Source organism: Hoplias malabaricus, unplaced genomic scaffold (genome assembly GCF_029633855.1).
Source record: "Hoplias malabaricus isolate fHopMal1 unplaced genomic scaffold, fHopMal1.hap1 scaffold_229, whole genome shotgun sequence".
NCBI classification, from domain to species: domain Eukaryota; kingdom Metazoa; phylum Chordata; class Actinopteri; order Characiformes; family Erythrinidae; genus Hoplias; species Hoplias malabaricus.
In genome coordinates, this window is record NW_027100824.1 from 25,479 (window position 1) to 48,724 (window position 23,246).

The 23,246-nt window shown below is 37.1% G+C and overlaps 1 protein-coding gene across 1 annotated transcript; it reads right to left on the reverse strand.

Annotated features, from left to right (window-relative positions):
- Nucleotides 1–1,684: 1,684 nt before the first annotated feature.
- LOC136681738 (zinc finger protein 704-like) lies at nucleotides 1,685–22,919 on the reverse strand. Its single transcript, XM_066658717.1, has 7 exons — nucleotides 22,822–22,919; nucleotides 20,539–20,780; nucleotides 15,744–15,844; nucleotides 12,961–13,210; nucleotides 10,333–10,440; nucleotides 8,191–8,312; nucleotides 1,685–6,635 (listed from the first exon to the last, which is right to left on the reverse strand). Exons 1-7 carry the CDS (start codon nucleotides 22,889–22,891, stop codon nucleotides 6,524–6,526), a joined length of 1,005 nt encoding a protein of 334 aa, XP_066514814.1. The 5' UTR covers nucleotides 22,892–22,919; the 3' UTR covers nucleotides 1,685–6,523.
- Nucleotides 22,920–23,246: the final 327 nt, after the last annotated feature.

Below are 23,246 nucleotides of genomic sequence, written 5' to 3' on the forward strand. Positions count from 1 at the left end.
CAATTAACAAAAAAAAAAAGAAACACTGATCGGTACGAAAGGATGTTCATAACGTAATGCTGCAGAAACAGATGCTAGAAAAGCTCAGAGCTGCATTCTGTGAGAATTGAAACAACCCATTTTACATGCATTAAGAAACAAAAAAAGGAATTCCACTCACTTTTCAAACGTTATGCATAATTCATTTGAAGTACTGAGGTTTTCAAAGAGTTTTAATGTAAAATAATCCAGTCTAGTCAGTTTTTCAAAAGGTTTCATGTTTATAAAAGCTCCTTTTACAGGACGTTGTCAGAAGAAATGTCATAAATGTGTTGTCCGATTCCTGAGACATTGTTTTATGATACACACAAATATGCCCAAAATATTGTGGACACTTACTTATCCAACACTCTTTCTGAAATGAAGGCTATTGCTATGTAGTTTGTCTCATTTTGCTGACATTAAAGCTTCTCATCAGCTTTTAGATGATCAATGTTGGATCTTTAAATCCACTCCAACTAACCCCAAAGATATTGAGTGATGCTCCAATGCTAAAGAGAATGCAGTTCCAATGCTGGGTCGCATATACATCCCTCTAGCCCATGATTGGAATTGAGCATGGGGACCTTAAGCTCATGTAGAGCTGCTTCAATGTGTTCCACTTTGTTTGGTACTTTTCTGAGGACTTGCGAATATACAGGGGTTGGACAATGAAACTGAAACACCTGTCATTTTAGTGTGGGAGGTTTCATGGCTAAATTGGAGCAGACTGGTGGCCAATCTTCATTAATTGCACATTGCACCAGTAAGACCATGTGCATCCAATGGTTCAAACATTGTGTCCTGAAGGCGGTGCCATGTATCAGGACGACAATGAACCAATACGCACAGCAAATATGTTGCCCCTGGCTTGCTCATAGGAGGCTTGGACCCGGATTTCTGTAAAGCTGCTTTGTGACGACTTTTTGTTGTGAAAAGCACTATATAAATAAAATTTGATTGATTGATTGATTGAGCAAGACTGGTGAAAGATTGGTTTGATGAACATGAAAGTGAAGTTGAACATCTCCCATGGCCTGCACAGTCACCAGATCTAAATATTATTGAGCCACTTTGGGGTGTTTTGGAGGAGAGAGTCAGGAAACGTTTTCCTCCACCAGCATCACGTAGAGACCTGGCCACTATCCTGCAAGAAGAATGGCTTAAAATCCCTCTGACCACTGTGCAGGACTTGTATGTCATTCCCAAGACGAACTGACGCTGTATTGGCCCTACACCATACTAATAAATTATTGTGGTCTAAAACCAGGTGTTTCAATTTCATTGTCCAACCCCTGTATGTGTCAATAGTAGATGCACCTCAACATACTTTAAATCAATAAAAAGGAGGAGTGTCTGCACACTTTTGCATATATAATATAGATTTAAGGTAAGGTTTTGGTCCAAAATAATTTTTGGTAAGTGCATTCATGGTTTACAGGCACACACAACAGGTAATAAGGCAAATTAATGCATGAGGATACCTTCTATTACAGTTGTAATAGAACATAATGCTGGGAAGGGATATAGTTTTGCGATGGTAAATAAAATGATATATTTGTGTTGTAGATATTGGTAAAGATTTTTGTCTCATGTCATTTTTATATATATTTTTTACATCTCAACAACTGAATTATGCCCAAAATGTGCAAAAGAATCAGTGGAACGCCTCTTTAATACACCCTCTGCACCGAACCAAAATGTCTCTTATAGCATGTGAAAATTAAAAATATTCATTGATCTTTAGAAAACAAAGAAGTCAGTGGTTCAATCTTGCAGAATGCAGCTTTCTAAACAATGACAAATTACAGGTGTTTATTTACGTAGATTTTACATTCATCATTGCTCCCCCCTCACCCTCGACTCCCCCCCACCATAAATGTCGAATATTTACAGGTTATCTTCAGTATAGTTTCTCAGTTGAAAAAAAAATAGAAAAACAACTCTCTCTTTTAAAGTTTCCATTGTACATTATAAAACAAAGCCATGGCAAAAGTAGCCCAAATATAAAACAGATGAACATGGCATTTGTGGATAACTGAAGAGTCAGGTTCCAAACCTGAAAGAACTGCCTGCATCTATTGAAGTGTCACTGTCTTGTGCTTCTTTCTCTCCCATTCCCTGAGAGACCCCGTCCCCCAATAGCTGCATCCAAAATCCCCCCCCCCCCATAAAAGCTTTCTGTTCTGGAACTCACACATGAAACTTGGCTGGACAGAGCTGAAATATTGTTAGCCCCTTATTTCTGGGAAATGAAGAGGTACTGAACGGCTCTCTGAGGACCTTCATGAAAAGTATAAAAACAGACCTGCCCAATGAACAAAAGAGTCCTTTTCGGATGTGATATATGGCATGTTTAGACAGTCCCTGTGAACGTGTAAAACCTGAAAATCTATCAGTTATTGCCGTTACTGGAACTGGCAAATTTGTCAGATTGCTCAGTGCTTAGTGATGTCAGAGACGAACAGCCAATGAAACTTCACAGCTCAAATAACTTGACATATGTGACTAACCCAGCCCAAAAGAAAAGAAAAGAAAAGGCAGTTACATTGCCTTTACAAATATATACCAGTGCTTGGGGGATTATACTAACCCTCTAAACAAAGCCTGTCATTGAGCTGGTGCAGACTTTCTAGAAGATCCCATTTTATATCATGTTTCAGTGTATATATCACCCGCACATCAATGTGTAGATGATGATGTAATACACTGTTTCAAAAAAGAAACTGAAGAATGGTAACTATGGGATAAAGACAGAACCTTCCGGTACAATCAGAGGACAAGATACATATCTACATAACTGTGATGTTAACATGTGCTACTGTACTTTTAATACTTTGGGAATGTCATTTTAGTATGCACAAACTGGAAGCGCACCTTCCCAGTGGTGAACTCAGTAATTCACAGGTTTTTACAAGCTTACAAGGACTGTCCAAATGCATCATTAGTGTGCGCTAGCAGCAGGACTGGGCAGTTGCTCTTGAAGTCAGATGAAGTTACAGGCCCTCGGTAAAAAACAGGTGTGTGTTTAGCAAGTTAGCAGTAAGTTCACCTGAAGATCAGCTTATGTTTTGTTAACAGGGAGATTGAAACTGGGGTTAGGTTCTCATGGAGAGGTAACAAGAAGTGCTGCATGAACACACAACAGACAGAATACAAAGATGTTTCAAGCCGGGAGCATCAACAAGAACGGGTCTTTCCCAAGACCAGAAGTGAAGGCAGTGACACTCCAGATACGAGTAGTCTGGACGATATAAATCAGGGCCAATCTAATAACTCAGTGGACCTGTATTGTGAGGCCCAATGTAGCACAATGTCGCAAGTACCGCCAAGAAAGCTTATTATTGGGGAGCCTGAGTATCGGCCCAGTCCCTGACCCTATTTTTTTTAACCCAGACAGTTACTATACGACCATAAAACTTTTTTAAAACTTCAAATTTATGCATATAAAAACGCCACATAAAAATACACTTTTTTGTGCAGTACAAGTTAGTGCAATTCTTATCATTTTTTTCCTTTCCCTCTTGTTGTTCTTCTTATTGGCACTTAGTGAAGTTTATGACCACTAGAGGGATCTGCTCTCTTTCTTTCTCGACCACCAAGGGAGACGGGTTAAAGTTGCTGTGAGCTCTGACTGGACTGCACGGCTGACTGGAAAAGTAAGCAGCCAATGGCAAGGCGCAGAGGTCTTCCAAAATAATTTAAGCATTAATTGCGCCTTTAATTTGCATGATTTATAGCTGACTGATGAACTACATGCTTTTATACAGTCATGTCTCATGACTGTTCAGCGTTATTGTACTTACATCATCAAAAGTCAGGTTATAAGTTCAAGTCAATGTGTTGTCATGGAGACAGCTCAGAGATGGCTTTGCCCGTACTCACTGGGGTCGGATAACATGGCAACCCTGCTTGTGTGTGTGTGTGTGTGTGTCTGTGTATGTGTGTGTGTGTGTGTGTGTGTATTTACACAAGTGAACAGTCATTGTCTGCAGCCATGCTGGTTAAATCACCAGCACAAAGAGAAGTTGAGGTGAGAAAGGAAAAAAGAAAGAAAGAACAAAAGAAAAAGAAAGAATGGCTAGCACAGTGGAACATATGGCAGAGTCTACATTCAGAGAGGCATCACCAATCAGTTTTTACAAGATAAGCGCCATCCTCCTTTCATAAAAAAAAAGTAGCAATTTCTTGTAAGTGCCGCAAGCTGATATTCATGCATCATTATTGACTCTGCATTGTTATAATGCTGTATGGGAAGCAAATAATCCCTCGAAGATGAAAACACTGATTATTATATGGTGTTCCGCACACAGAATGAGCTTAATCTTGGACTAAACATTCCACTTACTTGTGAAAATCTTCTTATTCTGTAGTATTATTTAGACAGGATGTATTTTTCATCGGGACGCATCACCAAAGAATGTCTGTAATGTTTAATATTAATTTACCTGGGAAATCTCTCTATTAAAGGAACACTATGTAAGATTTGGTATTTTTGCTTCTGGGTTCCCCCGACTGTCCTGAAATCAAGGGGGAGAACGGAGGGAGTGTGGCTTCCTACCCTCCACCTAAATCACAGGAAGTATTCCCTCTATTACAAGTCAGTGAAACATCACAATGATTTTGTAGCTGTAATTTTAAGTTAAAATTACAACCTAGTGTTATTTTAAGCACAAAGATCTGGGCTATTCACACATTGCCTTACATCTATAATTTAATGTAATAGATGGATTGTTTTATGAGAAAACCATTACCTTTGTCATTTGCGTGGGAACTTAAAGCCCACAGTCAGCACTGCTGCATACAAACTTATATATACATATATGTTTATATGTTTTTGTCATTTATATATTTCACTGTCATAAATTGGATGTGGGACAATACAAATCAACTTGATACGAGCCTAAGAGAATATATCTAATGGCTTCTTAAAGTGCATTGACTCTATTTTTCAACAGGATATGCTGTAATATTGACCCCATGTAAATAAAGACAAATTGCAGAAAATGAGTTAAACCTCAATCATTTCTACGTTTTCTTTTATGGAGGGTAAAAGGTGCTGGAATCTTTACTGGCTCAGGAGTAAACAATCTGAAGAATCACTGAATTGGGAGATGGAAACAAGACTAAAATCACTGAGAAACATCTACCCAGTGTCCCCATATAAAACTGATCCTGTTCAAATAGTACTTCTGCGCAGGAATAATCTGTGTGTTAGAAAAACAGGTCATGAGTTGAGCCCTTCTTAAACTCTTAGGTGTACAGCTCAACTGTGGAAATCAACTGTCTGATATGTTTTCTTGAAATCACATTTTGCAGCTTTCAAGTCTTATCAGCTGCAACAGGCATTGAAAGCTAAAGTAATACTGTGATCCTCACAAAAAAAAAAAGTTGCGATATTGTCTTTGTTTCATATGAGAAAGCTAAAATGGCTGGTGCAACACAATCAGGCCTTGAACTAGGCTTTCATGAAAAAATATTCTCAAATTTTCCCATCAGAACAACCAACCTGATGAAGTGAGGAAACTCACAAAAGGTGCAAATCTATTTGGAAGTGTCATAAGAGACAAAAGTGAGTAATAATCTGGGAATTAATTTGACTGCTTACTGTAATAAATTTGAAGGTCTAATATAAACCCTCTTGGTGCCATAGCCATTTCCTTGTCGTTTATAAAGCTACTAAGCATAAAGCATGTAAGCATGCATTATTTGCTCCCCAACACATGATAACCATGATTGTGGTTGATTAACAAGAAATCATTGAGATTGTATGAGATTGTGTCTGGTGAAATAGTGCTTAAAACGTAAGCAAAGGCCCAGAAAGACCAGACGTCAGGACCAGTGCCAGACTGTTCAACTTTGGTTAAATTGAAATCCATGTAAGAAACAAATAATGGGAGAAGTTTTGTAAAGTAGGCGGTTCAAATAAACTATTGATTTGGAGCTATTTCATTATGAGATTAAACTAAACCAAGCCAAAACTACCAAACAGCTCAATAAAAATAGCTTACACTGTTGACAAAAAAGAACTCTATAAAGACTGCCACACAAAGAAGTCTTCAACCTCCGCCTTTCAATGAACACATGCTGCATGTGAAAAAAAAAAGGATCTTAAACTTCTTAATCAGCTTTGTATTTTTTTCAGATTTCTTTTCTTAATCCATAAAGAAGAAAGTTCTTGCCTTAGAATAGTTCTGCAAAAGACAAATAATTTTTTTTACCTCTGAGTTTTGTCTTTTATCCTTTTTTTTGTTTTTGTTTTTGTTTTTTTCTGCATGTTTCATAAGAGTGAAATATGTTCCACTGCTGGCTGTGGTGTGGAGGACAAAAAGCACCTCCTGAAATAGCCACATCCCACCCACTTTACTCCTTACCTCGCCTCGACTGTGGCTCAGCCCTGAAGTAAGAGTCCATTCTGGGGCTCTAGAGAGAAAGGCGTCAAAAACAAGTCAGTGAAACACTGGGTGATGGAAGAGTTCATTTGGTTGGAAGCGAAAGAGCAGGATCAGTCAGTAAAGCGCTGACAGGCTTTCTTCCAGCGGCATGCTGTACACCACAGATCCTTCTTTTCCATCCCATACACCTTGCGACACTTCTTTGCTTCTCCACGGGGTTTTCTAGGCAACAGGAAGTTAGAGAGCATTAGTGTGAGCGTGTATCTATGAATAAAGTACATTTTAATTCATAAAAGCAAAGCACTTTTACAGTACAATTCAATTTGTAAATGTGACAATTAAAATACCCAAAATTGGCAATATCATCTAAAACAATAGGAAGTGGAGAACAACACATTTTCGCTTTGGGAAAAAATAATAATATAATACAAAACCAAACACAAAAAATCACTAATAATTTACACATCCAAAGTGCACCTCTCTGCTAATAGAAGTCCAAAAACCAGATATTGACAAAAACCCAAACCTCTAACATTTATCCTCACAATAAGTTGTGCCTCGTTTCTACCAACAATTTGAGGAAACATAAAAGTTCCTTTGAAATGCATTTAAAATGCAAAGTAACAATGTATTGCCTTGGTAAAAACTGAATTATTAACAATGCCAAACTGGTTAAATGTTTAATTATGTTACTGGAATAGTAATTGAAATATTGAAGAGTATATGACAGAATATTAGAAACTGCCTTAGTACATTCAATATTATCATATTCATTATATGACAGTGACACCTCAATTTCTCCAATCTTTCACCTTTATTTATTTTTTAATTTAATTATCTAATCTGTTCTAAACTAATTTCATTAATTAAGTACCAATATCTGATTTAAAACAACATTTATATATAAATAAATATTTTAGTCTGATAAAGAATATCGGGGAACTTAGAAACTCTGGCACATGTGATCTCTACTGTAGGAAGTAAAATAAAAATGCTAAGAGAAAGACGTTAAAATTTTCCCGTTTGTGGTTTTCAGCCAAAGTACAAAGCAATAAAAATTGGCATTTGACCAGTGATAATGCCATTTAATAGACCAAGACGTTTAAAGTTTAACTAAAGCCTCCACTCCCAGACTCATTTATTCATGCAAATAAAGATCCTGTTTGATTTATTTAGCTTCTTCTTCTTGTCATTTACCACAAAGTCTACATCTCCAAAATGCATGTCAAAATTGTATTTCTTTTCTTATGAATGTAGGAGTATGCAGAAGGACATAATGCCATTATGTCCATTATGCTATGCTTCAAATCGGTAACATTATATTGATACTGAAATGATGTCTACATAAACCTTATTTGATAGTTTACAAGTGGCAATACACATTCACACTGTTCTGGTTAAAATAAAAAAAGTCCTGTTACATATTAGGCATTGTGATAAAGTGGCCATGTAAATGCTATTCATATAAATAGCAGGTTATTAGTTTGAAACTCAAGCTGCTGAGAAACATCAACATCAGCATTAGCCTCAGCCTATACCCACAGTGTGTTTTCACTAGCAAAGTGTTGTTTTTGGCTCCAGTTTGTCTGCCATACTGAATCACCACCATGGCTATGTTTGTGTTTGACTTGTGTTCAATTTTAATCACAGTAATATTGTTTACTGAATACTGTCTTGCAGACGACCATTTACATTAACTTAATTTGAAATTGAAAAATCTGTGGCAGTTCTAATGCTAAGCTTTACACACTCTTAAACACACACACTCAGGCTGTACCTGGTTCCAGCAATGGGTTTGGGTGTGGGTACATTGATGGTGTGTGTCTTGCTGGCAGTGGTGTGGGTGACGGGCTGTCTCTTTTCCCCAATGCTCACAGTGCGGACATGGTTCACTGCACCCTGCAAAAAGAGTCAAGTTTTGATTTGAAGTAAGAATCAAACAGTACAAACAGTAGGGATCAGAATGTCCACAGGTTCAAATACAGAATACAGTCACAATACTTGTGCCATAATATGATTCAATTTATTTATTTATAAAAAAAGAAAAATCCTGTGATATAGAAAATATTTGTAGTATGAAATCGATTTTTATTTTGATTGGAAATTATCCCTAAATAATATTAATATTTGTTCATATCACTTCAATCTGTTTTATTAAAGCAAAACAAATGAGGAGTTGACAAATCAACTTTCAAAAAGGCTTTAACCTAACAATACTGATTAAACATATTTACCCATGTGTGTGGGGTGAGTGTTTCTGAAAACATCTATTCATAAAAAAAAAAAAAAAAAAATCATAATGAAATATTATTAAAACTGAGCAATTATACTTTTTTTCATATTCACTGAAAACAATTCAGTATTTTTATTGTGATCCTCTAGCTGATTAGTTCAGTTTCAGACAGTATATTATGTATTTGTTAGAGGAACAGCTCATTGATTTTTTTTTCACCTAGTTCTGATCATTATACACAATCACGCTCAGTTTTTTTATATGGAAAGCACCGTGATTCAAAGTGCTACACATCAGTTACCAACAAAGACCACACACTCCTGAAGGTCTGATATTACCTACTGATATTACTACTGCTATTACACTGTATCTTTCTATCACAGAAACACAATTTGATGTTTTAAATCAGCATTAAATAGCAATTTGTTAATTTTGTCACTGTGCTCTAAAAATACTCAGTATGGCATCATTGCTTGGCCTTCAAATTTAACTTAGAAAATACATTTTGTCTATAATATACAAAAGGTACCAAAAAAATTATAGCTTTAAACACAATTAATATCAGATGAATATCTTAAAAAAAAAAAAAAAAGTTTCCAATTCAGTCAGAGCTAAAGTGATAGACTAAAGTGATGCAGCAAATAATAGTGATGAGTAAGTAATTTCAGAATATTCAGATTGCAATCTTTATTTAGCTCAGTATTGAACACAGTACTCAATCAATAAGGTCATTTTTGCTTACATATGTATCAAGCTGAATACGAATTTGGTTTTGAATGTCTTATTTTTAGACAGACTTCCATCTTATTTTTGGCTCTGGTTGTGCACATGACGCTATAGTTCAACATTTATTTTGGGAGTGATATTTTAGACATGGCTTTGATTTACTTTGCCTAACATTAATGTGAGAAAGCACACAAATACAACTCCACAGATGATGAACCAATTTTGGAGTCACTGAGCACTGAAACGGAGTTGTCATTTATTCTAACAGGCTGTAGCTATTCTCTGCTTTATATTTTGCAAAAGCATGTGAGGCAGGAAACAGGAAGCTATGCAAGAAATGAAAAGCCCCCCACACATGCAGGAGACATGGGGCAATGTAAGGACATGCAAAAAAATCTTGCACTGTAACAATTATGCCAAAAAACACAATGAGAAAACATATGGGAGAATATATATATATATATATATATTTACATTTGAAACAAAATGACATAATAAAACAGAAGTAACAAAAGAAAATGTACATATATGAACCTACCCTGGAGATTTTATATATATAATGTTTTAAAAACAACCAAAATAATAAATATTTATTTAATATTATTGATTATTTTTAAGCAGATATCCTTCTTTAAATAATTAAAACATGAGGGACCAGCTTTGTTTCTCAGTTATTCTTTATTGAGTCCCATAGGAAATACACAGGTGGACCCACATTTGCAATTAATGAGTGCTGACCTTGACTGGTTTGGGTTACACTAAAGGCAAAACTTGTGTTTACCTTTGTTCCATTAATTCTAAGTTAGTTATATGTTATTGCATTAATTATTGAAGTTGTTGCATTATATGCTGAAGAAAAATGACTGACAAATAAGTAAATGGAAAAAAAAAAGTTATATATATATATACACACACTATACATACTGAAGGCATAATTTAAAACATTAAATGTTCACTGACCGATGGGGCTTTAAAGATAACAGGAGGTGGCTGCCAGGAGACACTGATGGCACTCTGGCTGTGGGGCAGCTCAGAGGACATGCTGGGAATGTTGACGGGAGCAGTGGCCTGAAAAGTAGGACACACGCATGAAACACCATGCTGCTTGAGCATCAGTTACTGGGCCCTGGAGTCCTCATACTTCACACTTCTTAAGAACTACTCATAACCCTTATGCTCACTGCAGGTTTGAAAACTCACAGATACAAATTCCTCTCTGAGATCCCCTAGGAGATCCCTTGTATGAAATCCAAAGATATTCTTCTCTGCTATCTGGCCTTACATCTTACTTCTCCAGCCTATAATTCAAAGATTCACTTCTCTGGTATCTTGCCTGGTGGCACACTGCTGAAAACATTATCTATCTCCACTAGGAGCTGAAGCACACAAGCTAATCGTGCTGAATAAAAGGTTGCCATAGGAACAGCCGCTTGCAAAAAATCCATCCCCTGAGTGCATTATTTCATTAGCAGATTTCTGTGTCAACACCTGAAAAATGGCCAACACAAACAAACACTGAGACAAAAATAATGTTACCCAGAGAAAACCTAAAGCAGTAAAGGCCATGTTGTATACAACCCCAGTTCCAATGAAGTTGGGACGTTGTGTAAAACATAAAATAAAAACGGAATACTATGATTTTCAAATCCTTTTCAACCTATATTCAATTGAATACACTACAAAAACAAGATATTTAATCTTTAAAAAAAGAAACAACTGTTTGGAACATTCCATAGGTCAACAGGTTATTTGGAAACAGGTGAGTGTCATGACTGGGTATAAAGGGAGCATCCCCGAAGGGCTCATTCGTTCATAAGCAAGGATGGGGTGAGGTTCACCACTTTGTAAACAACCGTGCGAGCAACAGTTTAAGAACAACTTTTCTCAACGTATAATTGCAAGGAATTTAAGGATTTCATCATCTACAATCCATATCATCAAAAGATTCAGAGAATCTGGAGAAATCTCTGTAAGTAAGCGGCAAGTCTGAAAACCAACAGTGAATGCCTGTGACCTTCGATTCCTCAGGCGGCACTGCATTAGGAACACTTCAGAAAACCAGTTTGTCACTCCACCTACAAGTTAAAACTCTACCCTGCTAAGTGAAAGCCATATATCAACAACACCCCGAAACTCCGCTGGCTTCTCTGGGTCCGAGCTCATCTGAGACGGACTGACGCAAAGTGGAAAAGTGTCCTGTGGTCTCACAAGTCCATATTTGAAATTGTTTTTGTAAATCAAGGATGTCGTGTCTTCCGGGCCAAAGAGGCAAAGGATTGTCCGGATTTTTATCAGCGCAAAGTTCAAAAGCCAGCATCTCTGATGGTATAGGGGTGTGTTGGTGCCCATGGCATAGGGAACTTGCACATCAGTGAAGGCACCATTCATGCTTAAAAGGTACATACACGTTTTGGAGAAACATATGCTGCCATCCAAGCAACGTCTTTTTTAGGGACGTCTCTGCTTATTTCAGCAAGACAATGCCAAGCCACATTCTACACGTGTAACAACAGAGTGGCTTCGTAGTAAAAGAGTGCAGGTACTAGACTGACCTGCCTGCAGTCCAGACCTGTCTCCCATTGCAAATGTGTGGCGTATTATGAAGTGCAAAATACGACAACGGAGACCCTGGACTGTTGAGCAACTAAAGTTGTACATCAAGCAAAAATGGAAATAATTCCACCTACAAAGCTTCAACAATTAGTATCCTCAGTTCCCAAATGCTTATTGAGTGTTGTTAAAAGGAAAGGTGATGAAACACAGTGGTAAACATGCACCTGTTCAAACTTTTTTAAAACGTGTTGCAGACCTCAAATTCAAAGTGAGTGAATATTCGCAAAAAAAAAAAAAACAATAAAGTTTATTCGTTTGAACATTAAATATTTTGTCTTTGTAGTGTAATCAATTGAATATAGTTTGAAAAGGATTTGCAAATACCTGTATTCTGTTTTTATTTATGTTTTATACAATGTACCAACTTCATTGGAATTGGGGTTGTATGATGTATGTCTACAATTTTATTTTTGAGTCAAAACATATTTATGGGCTCTTGAGAAACTGTTTAAAAAAAAAAAAAAAGAAAAAAGAAAAAAGAAGAAAAAAAAGTGTGACCTGCTTTTGTCAGCCCTTTCAGAACAACTGATTTCAGAGCCTGTTGAGAATGAGCTAACTTTTTGTCACTTTCACTTGGTTGCCTTTCTTCTCCAGTTTAGATTTTCCATTCTGGCTTCTCAGTGCTTGTTGTATTTGATCTGCTGTTTAACCTCCTCTTTGTACTCCAGCTCTGTGATAGCAAAGACCTGGCAAGGAGTCAGGACAACTTTGCTATCTATGTAAGACGAGGCACAAAATCAGAACGAATGATTTTATCCCATGTTTCCAGATCACAAAAAATAGGGTTGTTTTATATGTTTTATTTCACAAATTGCTGCTGATGAGCACAAAAGAAATGTGCTAAATCATTTTTTAAATATTATATCCTACAAGACCAGCTCATAAAATATGATTAAATTGAATTTATAAACAAAATGATTAGGATAGCATGTGATTATATGGTGCTGAATAAGCATTACCAAATATGAGCATTACCTGGTAGGCGTGGTCAGTCCGGATGTGGCACAGTGTGGATGGAGCTGATTGGCTGAGTGGACTGTGGATTATATGGGGCTCTGACTGTATCAATTCGCTGGCCAGGGGGAAGACAGGGGGAGGTCCAGCCGTGGTGGGAGAAGTTGGTGTGAGGTTGGAGAGTCCTTCCGACAGAGTGTCCATGTTCACTTCAATTTCTGAATAGTAGAAATCCTCCTCACCATCACTGTAGTCTGAATCCCCGTTACGCCTACATGGGTGCATATAGAAAGTAGCTTGCTGAGCACACTCTATTGTTTATTACATATTTTTATTATTGGAATTATGGCCATTGTAATTGGCTTGTGACATGTCAATAAACTACTGGCTAAATCACAAACAGTCAGTTTCCTGGAAATGGATTTAGCCTAATTCTGGAATAATCAAAATTTTGGCTTAAGAATTTCAACTTCAAGAAAATTATAGCCCAGAAAACCAAAACAAAATGTTTTATTTCGTACTATAAAGAAATCTCCCCTATTGTCTGTGGATTTTTGTATGGAGCATGTCATTCAGATCATTTGTAGCAATAATGTTTCTAACTTTGTCAAGAAATGTCCAAGGCACAGGATTTTTTTTTTGAGCTTGGTCTCATCGTGACATATCACATTGCTGCTTGTGATTAATGCCACACTTTGGGAACATGTAACTGGATACAGGACAACTGACCAAAAATATTCTCTTTTTTGCATCAACTTTCCTTAATTTAGAGCGGGCCAACCTGTCTTCACTCTCACGCCCCTCTTGCTGTAACTAGTGAAATGGCCACACAGTCTCAAAAATCTCTCTGGCCAGCTCAGTTGACAGAAGCTACTGCTGTAACTGGGTTAGCTGCACATGTTGTTCATCATATCGCTACAACTGTCTGAAACAATAACCACTTAATGAGCATTATTATTTATTTTCATCCATTTATTTCAGGTCACAGATCGTGACAAAGTCTGACTAAAGCATGTTCAGATTGGATTCATTTTTTTTAGGGGGCATCTGTAATAAAACATTGTACAATCCACCTCTGTGATAAAACTCTTGCATTCGGATGGCAATGAAAAACTAGAGGGTGAGCAAGGTTTTATTCCAGAGTTATATCATGTTAAGCTAAAGCACCAACTTTGTCAAAAACTGGCAATATAATACGTTGATGAAAATGTGCATTTTAAAAATAACACTATATTCCTGCAGCTGTCACTATAATCCTTTTATCAGCCTGCATGATCTCTCTTCTCTCACTGATTTGACTTGATTTCATACTTTTCCTTTTTCTGATAATGCTCTCCCAGGTATATAATGTTCTTCAGAGAACTTTGGACACCTACACCATGCCACTGGTTCAGTACCCCTTTCACATTCATAGCTGGTCAGAAAATAATTTCTGAAAGCATCTTTGAAAACGAGCACTCACAGTCCAGAATGTAAGGAGCAGTGCCCAAACTCTTATTTTATCCAAGGCAAGATCTACCTTTTAAAATACAGAAAGCATCAAGCCAGGATTAAAATGATCAGCTGGCTGCTGAGTGAAAAATAATTCATAATTCAGCCTGTAATTTTTCCCAAAGACATTGGGGGAAAACACAGACATGTTTTATTCGGATAAAAATAAAATTACAGAGGACCCAAAACCTGTTCAGAGTATAAACCTTATTAGCAACTAAGGCTTTAAAATCAGCATGGTAAATTTACAATAATAACATTTATAAATCATATATTCAATAAAATACATTATACTTTGATTATGAAAAAAAAATGTCTTGGCCTGCATCTTGGTTTTGACACACACAACTCATTAGCACCAAGCTGTGTCTGCATTTCCTCTGTTGAGAGGACACCATGCTTGAAAGAAGGAATCAAGATGTGTCTGCAAATTTAACTAAGTCCATGCGCAGCACATGTGCACTATTTTTTTTTTTTAAACATATTCAATGATATTTTTAAAAAATGATACTTCCTACAACAGTGCCAGATGAATCTGCTTAAATTATGTTATATTTATTTATTGTTTAAATAGTGTTAATATCAGACAATCAAAGAACAGAAGAAAATGTCAAAAATGGGATAAATTTTATATTCAAATTTATATAAAAATTTTATATCAACCCTATTTAAAAAAAAATGTCTATACACAGCAACCTTTTGTGTTAAAAATTTCAAACCTGAATCAGTCTAGAAAAAGAGCCCTTCTGTTAACAATATTTCAGCATTGTGTCTCCTATCAGTAAATAGTCAGCTGGGGGCAGTGGTGACCACACTGTAACAGGATGTGTCCGCAAAATAGAAAGGGAGTGTTAGGATAGCAACAAGAGGCTATAAAAACATACTGGCTACTGCCATCAGAATGTTTTCTTTTGCTTATCTAGCTTCTGCTTCCCTTAATGGAGGTGGGTAAGTGGATAGCACACTTAAGCTGCATCATAAAGTGACAAAGACAAACTGAGCCCTACAGATTTTTCTAAAGCTCTGTCCTCCCACCAGCTGAGCGCAGCTATATTTTTACCTATGCATGAAGCATCTCAAATTTTATTACAATGCTGCTGTAACCATTACAGCAAGACCATACTCCAATACATTTCATAATAATGGGTTAAAAATTTTATATTTATTTGTATATATATATATATATTTTTTTTAATTATTTTTCCCCACTGCAAAACCTGCCACTCTTACAGCTCGGTGTTAACTAACTAGCCTTTGCACCTGTTGTTCCCTCTTTCTCTGTGTGTTTTGTTACCTTACTCTTGGATACCTACCCCAGGTGCACAGTGCGGATGTGCCGCTGGATCCCTGAGGATGTGCTGAGGACCTTTTCACAGTTCTTCCACAAGCACTTAAACATCACCTTCACAGAGTTCTGAAACATAGTCAAAGGAAAAACAAAAGAACTGTGTGTAAAAAAAAAGTGAGTTTCTTAAACATGAATTGTGCTGGGCTCGTCATACGCAATATTTGTAGCATGCAGCAGCACAGAACATTAACAGCTTCATGTTGCTTGCTAGCTACCTTTGCTTATGTCAGCCTTAGAGAGGGGACAAAATGCTTCTGTAATTTCTGAATTTAGCCGCACAGACTTTGATATGTGCACACACAGCATTTATAATCTCTAAAGTAGTTATGTGCTGTATTGTATTATATTATAATGTATTAGATAACATTGTTTGACTGCCACGATATATTTGATCCTTATCTTTTAAATAAAAACCTTCAAAGTATACTGACTTAAATAGCAATATAACATGTCAGAATACCAATTACACAAAGGGTTATTGAAATCGAGTTTAGTTAAGTTAGTTTAAAATACTACACGGCCCTGTTCATCATTCTGGATATTTTTTAACAGATTTCTGCTATATTTTTTTAATTGCTCTTTGCTAAAAGCTGTACATATTATACATTTAACAGCAAAAAAAATTTTTTTTGAAGAATTAATAAGAGTAAATAAACTTAAAAGGATAGAATACTGTAAATCCACTCACATGTAGACAAGAAAACTAATGTTAATTATCATGGAAGTTTGATTATGCATGGCCCCTCCCTATCCACAACCTCTTTCCAGACCCTGGCTCTTACATAATCAGCATGTTCATAATGCCTCATAGATGCTTTAGACTCTTAATGCCAAAGTTAACAAGGTAAAGAATAGAGAGAGCTCACAGGTAAGAACCTGTGTGTTATGCATTCACACCCACTTCACTTTCCAACCTATTTTCTTCTAAATCTTATGTCTTCAGTCCGTTTCTCCTTCATTTTTATGCTACTCTCTCACAGCACCTAGTGCAAGACACTTATGTGTGTTTTCAATTGCAAATGGTGACTAATGTTTAGGCCTTTAACTCAGGCCATAAATATCAAAACCCAGCTAGTTCCTCTATAGGATTCTCTTATATTTTATATTGTAATTGTTTAACAGTAAAGAGTTCTGTCATACAGTTGCCACTGAGGTTTTCTAACATCTGACTGCACTCAGTGAAGTGACAGGAACTTTCAGGTCTATAGTGATGTTTTCTTCCCAAAATATATCCCTTCTACAGGAAATCAGAATGCTATTGCGTGATTAAACTGTTACTTGTTTATTATGTTTGTAGTTAATCAGACAAATTCAGTCCAGTCCTAACCAGTGGAAAGTTTTGTTCTGAAGAAAGAAACACCACAGAGAAAACCCTGCTACATAATTATGCATTAGGTAATTCAAATAAGAATATGTCAACATTACTATACTCACACTGTCAACTTTTTTCTAAGTCACAGTAAGAGGCCAGGCCTCTTAGAACACTGTTTTAGTTGTAGTTGATGGCGGTTATTCACTAGGGGAGCCTTCATCATAGCAATCCTCACTAAATCCTCATTAAACTAGAACCCACAAGCTTTAAGCACATCCCAGCAGGACCCATCATCTGGAACCTAATGTAATGAACATTCACTGGTTCTCTAAACAGCATAGTCCCTCAATGTCCTAAAATGCTACATGAAGTGCTAGCTCTTAATGAAGCCTTTAAATCCTGTATTTTGTATCGTTCTAGGTAAGTATGAGCACTGACTCTTGCTTTTGACAATACCTTATGTGCAGTCTGATCTCTAATCTATTAGAAAGTAGAAATGCACCGATTTTGATTTTTTATTTTTATTGTTTGGGCTGATATCATAACTTATAATTAGATAGCACCTTGGAGTAGCCAATACCGATGACTTTATGTTTATTGTAATTAAAGCAAATTCATATTGGATTAAAGCAAAAAAAAAAATTTAGTCATAGGACAAGCCTTTTCTTCAGTAGTTTTACATTTCTATACTTTTTAATTTTATCCTTTAAGTTTATTAGGTGTAGTTCGATTTATACTTTTATCAAAGATTTACTGCTGGTTCCGTATGAATGGTTTCTCGAGGGACGCTAATTAGTGCAGCACCGAGCTGGGAGAGAGAGTTTGAGCAAGTGTTTGTAATTGTTCATCATTATGTTTCAGTAATAAACTCAGACGATAAATGACTCTATATCTGTTGTGTTTTATATAAGCGGGGCTCCTGCACTGTGGTGTTTGAGAGTATCTTGTCGTTTAACCTGCTGTGTGTGTTTACATCGTTATCTGTCTGTACGTGTTCTGAGCATTGCTTACATTTTAAATTAGTTTTCACCATGGAGAAATCTCTGCAGAAACTGTGCAAATGTCCACACGATAGACAATTTACAGGCGCAAGCACAAGAAAGGCGCCAAGTTATCACTTGTAATTTCACTTGGACCAATAATAATAACTAAGAAAATCCTGCACCACTGCTAGATAGATAGGATACATTCTCTGAGTGACCAGCCAAGCATTTTTGTAACCTGGGATGCTGAATGCCCAAACTATAAATGTAAAGAAATATAAACCCTTTATTTGACCAGCTAGAGAAAATGCTACAATCAGCCAATTTTCCCACTGAGCACAGAAGCAAGCCCTGGCCTGCACTGCTAAAAGTGAGTGGGTGTGTATCTGCGTCATCTTTCAACAGAGAGAGAGCGAGCGAGTGAGAGAGAGAGAGAGCTGTTTTCTGAAGGTTTGATCAAAGTTAACCCTTTCCAGACACCATCCTAGGCTATTAAATAGCCTCTCAGATTCCACTAAGCCCTTTTAAGGCTAGACAATCTCCGACAATTGAACCAAAGTTTATATAAACATGTGTAATATGAATAGTCTTACTACCTCTTCTATGCTATTAAAAAAATGCTTTGTTCAATTTTTGTTGAATTTTCAACAGATCTTAAGATTTCCTTTTCCTTTCGGTGTGGTTTATATTGGCTACAAACTATATTAGGGTTTTGGGGCTTTCTACATGCAGTGAAATAATAAGTGGAATTGCCTACTCTCCACAAGCAAAGTATTTGTGGTCAGGGTCTAATCATCAGCGTTAAAAAGAACAAGGGCACAGAATGTCTTTGGATGTAAAGCATTGAAAAATGTGAGTCTGTGGCGAGAATGTTAGTCTAATTGTGTGCAAGTATGTATGTATGTGTGTATGTGAGTGAGTGAATTTAAGCCAGTTCCATGAGGTACTTAGCATCTAAAAAAAACCCACATCATATCTACCACCAATACTGCAGTCTCCTGCGGAATATGAATAGTAACTTACAACTGTCAGTGACACAAAGCGGACATTTTTCCACAGCTTTAAGTAGCTTCTTTTGTCTTATGTTCAGGTAAATGTCTTGATTTTAAAGCAATTTCCAGAGGGAAACATTTTGTAGCTGATGCTGATAATTGCAACCTGCCCTACTTCTTTTGCTCAATGTTATTTTTAATTTTTTTATTTTTTTTTGCAGTATATTTACCTTAAGCTATTTGTTGTATATCTCCAGATAATATAATACTGTTTGATATTAATTAATTGCTTCAGTGACTGGCAGATATCTGTACAATACTAATCAGTATTAATACCATCTCTACAGAGATCTCTTCATTTTCCTTTTACAGATACAGTCATTACATACTTAAGCCGGTTTACCGTTTTCCTTTTGGAAAAAACTGGAATGTTTAAATCACATTAGACATTTCCCCCCTCCTGCAATGAACCCATTATTTTGGACGTTTTACAGCATTTTATGTTTCACTAAACACACCATCCCTGCTTCTTCCACAACTAGGCGATAAGGGGAGGAGAGCTAATAGCTTCCTGATATTGAAACCACATTGATGTTTTGGAAACATTCCACAAACAGAAAAGAGGAAAAGAGATGGAAGAAGAGAAGAGAGAAAGAAAACACTCCATGGCTCTTGGAGTTGAGATGGTGACAGAAGCCTCTGTCACGGGGCCAAGAGAACAGTGGGGGCCTGTAACTCACTGTATGTAACAGCTTTTGGACAACCTCAGCAATTACTCTGTGACAGCGTGGAGTTGAACACTGCTGTGTTTTAGTCTGTATTCATTAAGTCTATAAGGCCTCTTACACAGAAAGGACAGTGTAAGTGTATGGCTTTCACTAAAGAGGCCAAAACCCTTTGAATGATGGAGAACAGTGTGTGTGTTTTTAAGATTTAAAAGTGTTCAAAACCCACTTCCGTGTCTTGTTTGCTATAGTCAGATAAAATCAGTGCAATTGTTAAAAACATACAATCAGCTCCTGGAAATCTGATGTAATCTACTGCAGTGACACCCCTACCACCTTTATGGCCTGCATATTCTGATAGGAAACAAGCCTTTCTTAATGCAACCGTTCAGCAAAATAAATCACCATTGTTCTCTTTTCTAATGTCAGTCAGCCAAGATGCATTTAAATGTCTGTCCTTTGCTTTCTTTGGAAAATCATAACCTTGGTTAGTTCAGACTTATGTGATTTCTGACAGTGCCAATAGAGACATTTGAAGTTTGAGTTAAACTCAAAAGAAGCAAAATAACATCACAGAAGCAAATATCTCTTTGCTTATGAATTACATTATTTAAAATTAAGAAATTACTTTTTTTTTCTCTGAACAACTACTTTACTTTGGAATCGCTTCGTTAAACACGTTCTGGAAACTTTTCAATATAAACCTGAAATGAACCGTTTCATTTCCAATCAAAACATTGGATTCTACCTTCCGTTTACGGGGGATGGGGTCCTCAAACAGGAAGTGTGTGCTCTCAGACTCTTCAATATTGTCTTCACCGTGTGAGGAAAGCAGGAAGCTCTTGCTGACATCGTTGGAGAGGGGTGGGGACGGTGTGGAGGGCACAGACTGGTCACTGGCGTCCCAGCTCCAGTTTCCACTGGTGGAGCTGCTGTAGCTAGCTGACAGGCTCTCCTTCCACCCCCTGCAGGCGGGTTCTGGGACTGCACCTGTAAGTAGAGTACACAAAACTGTTGAGCGTATTCTGGTTTTGCATTTATTTTAAATCGGTCTGACAATCAGGTGCCCCCTCCAGGGTGTATTCCCGCCTTGCGCCCAGTTATTCTAGGTAGGCTTCCAGGCTCTGGACCCACGGCGACCCTGAACTGGATAAGCGGTTACAGATAATGAATGAATGAATGAATGACAATCAGGTTCTATAAAAAAAGAAGAAAAAAAAAAAAAAAAACACTGATAAATGTCATTGCTGGAACATTTCCCGACTGTCTCAAAGTAAAATTGTGGACTTGATCTTGATTTCTTAGATAATTTTACAGAGTCAGAGAGTCAAAAAGGACGAATTAGAGTCGGCATTGGAAACACACTGCAAATATGTATTTAGTGAAGTTAAATTTCCTGAAAATTCCATTTCCCTTCAGAAGAATGCCGAGCCCGACTTAACTAATCAGCACATGTCAGTTTGTTTACACTAAATGGAGCTCTGGAGAGGAGGAGTGAAGTTGCCAAGCAGTTTGGCAGATTGGGCAGATGGAATGAATAAGTCCAACCCCCGCACCCCCACACCCCTGAATCTGAAATGAGCTGTGCATAGTAAGATTTAACAAGATTCCAGAGTTAAAAATTAAAGTAATAGGTTGAATTTACACAGTATCCCTGTACTTTCCTTTAAATCGATAAAAATATACCAAAGCATATTGCATCATTTACAACATAAGCCACATTAAAGTCTGGTTTTCTATTATGCCATCTATTGCAGTTTCTCTTTTATGGAAGTTTGACCACTACACATTCCTTCAGACTCATGGTGCTGAGCTGTCATTTCACATTGAACAAATGGACTGCAAGATGTTTGAGATGTGAAGTAATAGTGGGGCTTGTTATTGTCTAATCCCTCAAAGCAACAGCTTTAATTAATGTTTATTTTTAGGAAGACTATTTTGATTCACTACCAGTTCTTGCAGGGTTGTTGGGAGTCTCAAAGTTTGTATCATTTAAATGGCAGGTTACTGGTAGTGTAAAAACTCTAGCAGCACTACTGTGCCTGATCCACTCCTACCAGCACGTCAGTGTCACTGCAGTGCTGAGAATGATTCACCACCCAAATCGTACTTGTTCTGTGGTGGCCTAGACCAGTGAAATAGAATAATAGAATAAAATAAAAAAAATTAAATAACAGAACAGAATGAAACTGTTTCATTCTGATTTGATTTGATTTGAAACTGTGCAAGCAAAGCACAGAGAGCAACAGATGGATTATAGTCTGTAAGTGCAGAACTACAAAATCGCATCAATCAACCTTGATTGATGCAATATGGTACTGACAACCTCTCTTCCCTTTATAAATACAATGAAAGAGGGTTGGGAGTGAAAGAAGTTGAGATAAAAGGGTTAAATCCGCTCAGCTTTTGCTTGATTGAAAAGATAATCAGCAGCACAGGCAAACCACAACATGACTTGGCATGGTGCTATAAATAGGACAGAGCCCATCCTGGCCCATGACGACAGACTGCAATCTGGGTGGTGATGACAGCCATGGCAACTGGCTCTACTGTGTCTATGACCAGGGTAAGATGATGTTCTGTTGGTGCTGGGGTATCAAAAAAGCTGACTGCTATCACATCTACACTATATGTCCAAATATATTTAAACACCTCTCATTATAAGTGAATTCAGTCACTGTGTACCTTTGGGATGAGTTGGAGCACCTTCTGGGATCCAGAAATAATCATCCAATGACAGTATTTGGCCTCACTATTGTTTGTGTCTGAATGCTATCATATAATCAATGTTCAAAAATAGTCAAACATTTTCCAGAAGAGCAGAAGCTGTTCTTGCTGCAAAGAGAGACCAACTACTTCTTAATACCCTGCTTTTTTAGAAGAAAGTTTAGATGAGCTGGTTTTGCCCTTAAAATGTACTTTGGTTACTGCAGCTTTGAACTTGAGATGATTCTTCATATAGTCACACCAGTGAAGCAGCCTTGAATGGAAATGAACTGAAATTAAATCGAGAGGTTAAGGGCAATCCCACCTGAAGCACTGGAGGATGTGTTCAGCACTAGAGGGCTGGTAGACAGCGTGGTCAGAACAGTCGCTGCCATCACCTCCTTATCAGCGTGACCTGAAGGCTTCCTGAGAGAGAGAGAGAGAGAGAGAGAGAGAGAGAGAGAGAGAGAGAGAGAGAGAGAGAGAGATTGGTGTTTATTTAAATGGCTATGTCGCTCATTTTTCAAAAATTTCTACATGATTAACTCACTAAGACATGAAGTCATTCGGAGTGCACTGATGTGAAATGCACCATCCCAGTGAGACTTACTGAGTTTGAATTGTTCATAATAGTAGAGATAGGAACCAGACATCTTAAATCCACTTGGTAGAGAGGGATATGCAGGGCATTATAAAGCAAAATAAAACAAAACAAATATTAACATTTCCTACTATTTAAAACCAGTACCT

What these genes read in the sequence shown, in the direction of transcription:
- LOC136681738 (XM_066658717.1), bottom strand. Translation starts at nt 22,891, where the DNA reads ATGGCAGCGACTGTTCTGACCACGCTGTCTACCAGCCCTCTAGTGCTG. An exon ending in ATCCGCACTGTGCACCTGGG is followed by an intron (nt 13,211 to 15,743) that starts GTAGGTATCCAA and finishes GCACCCATGTAG; the next exon opens with GCGTAACGGGGATTCAGACT. An exon ending in AAACCCATTGCTGGAACCAG is followed by an intron (nt 6,636 to 8,190) that starts GTACAGCCTGAG and finishes CCTGTTGCCTAG; the next exon opens with AAAACCCCGTGGAGAAGCAA.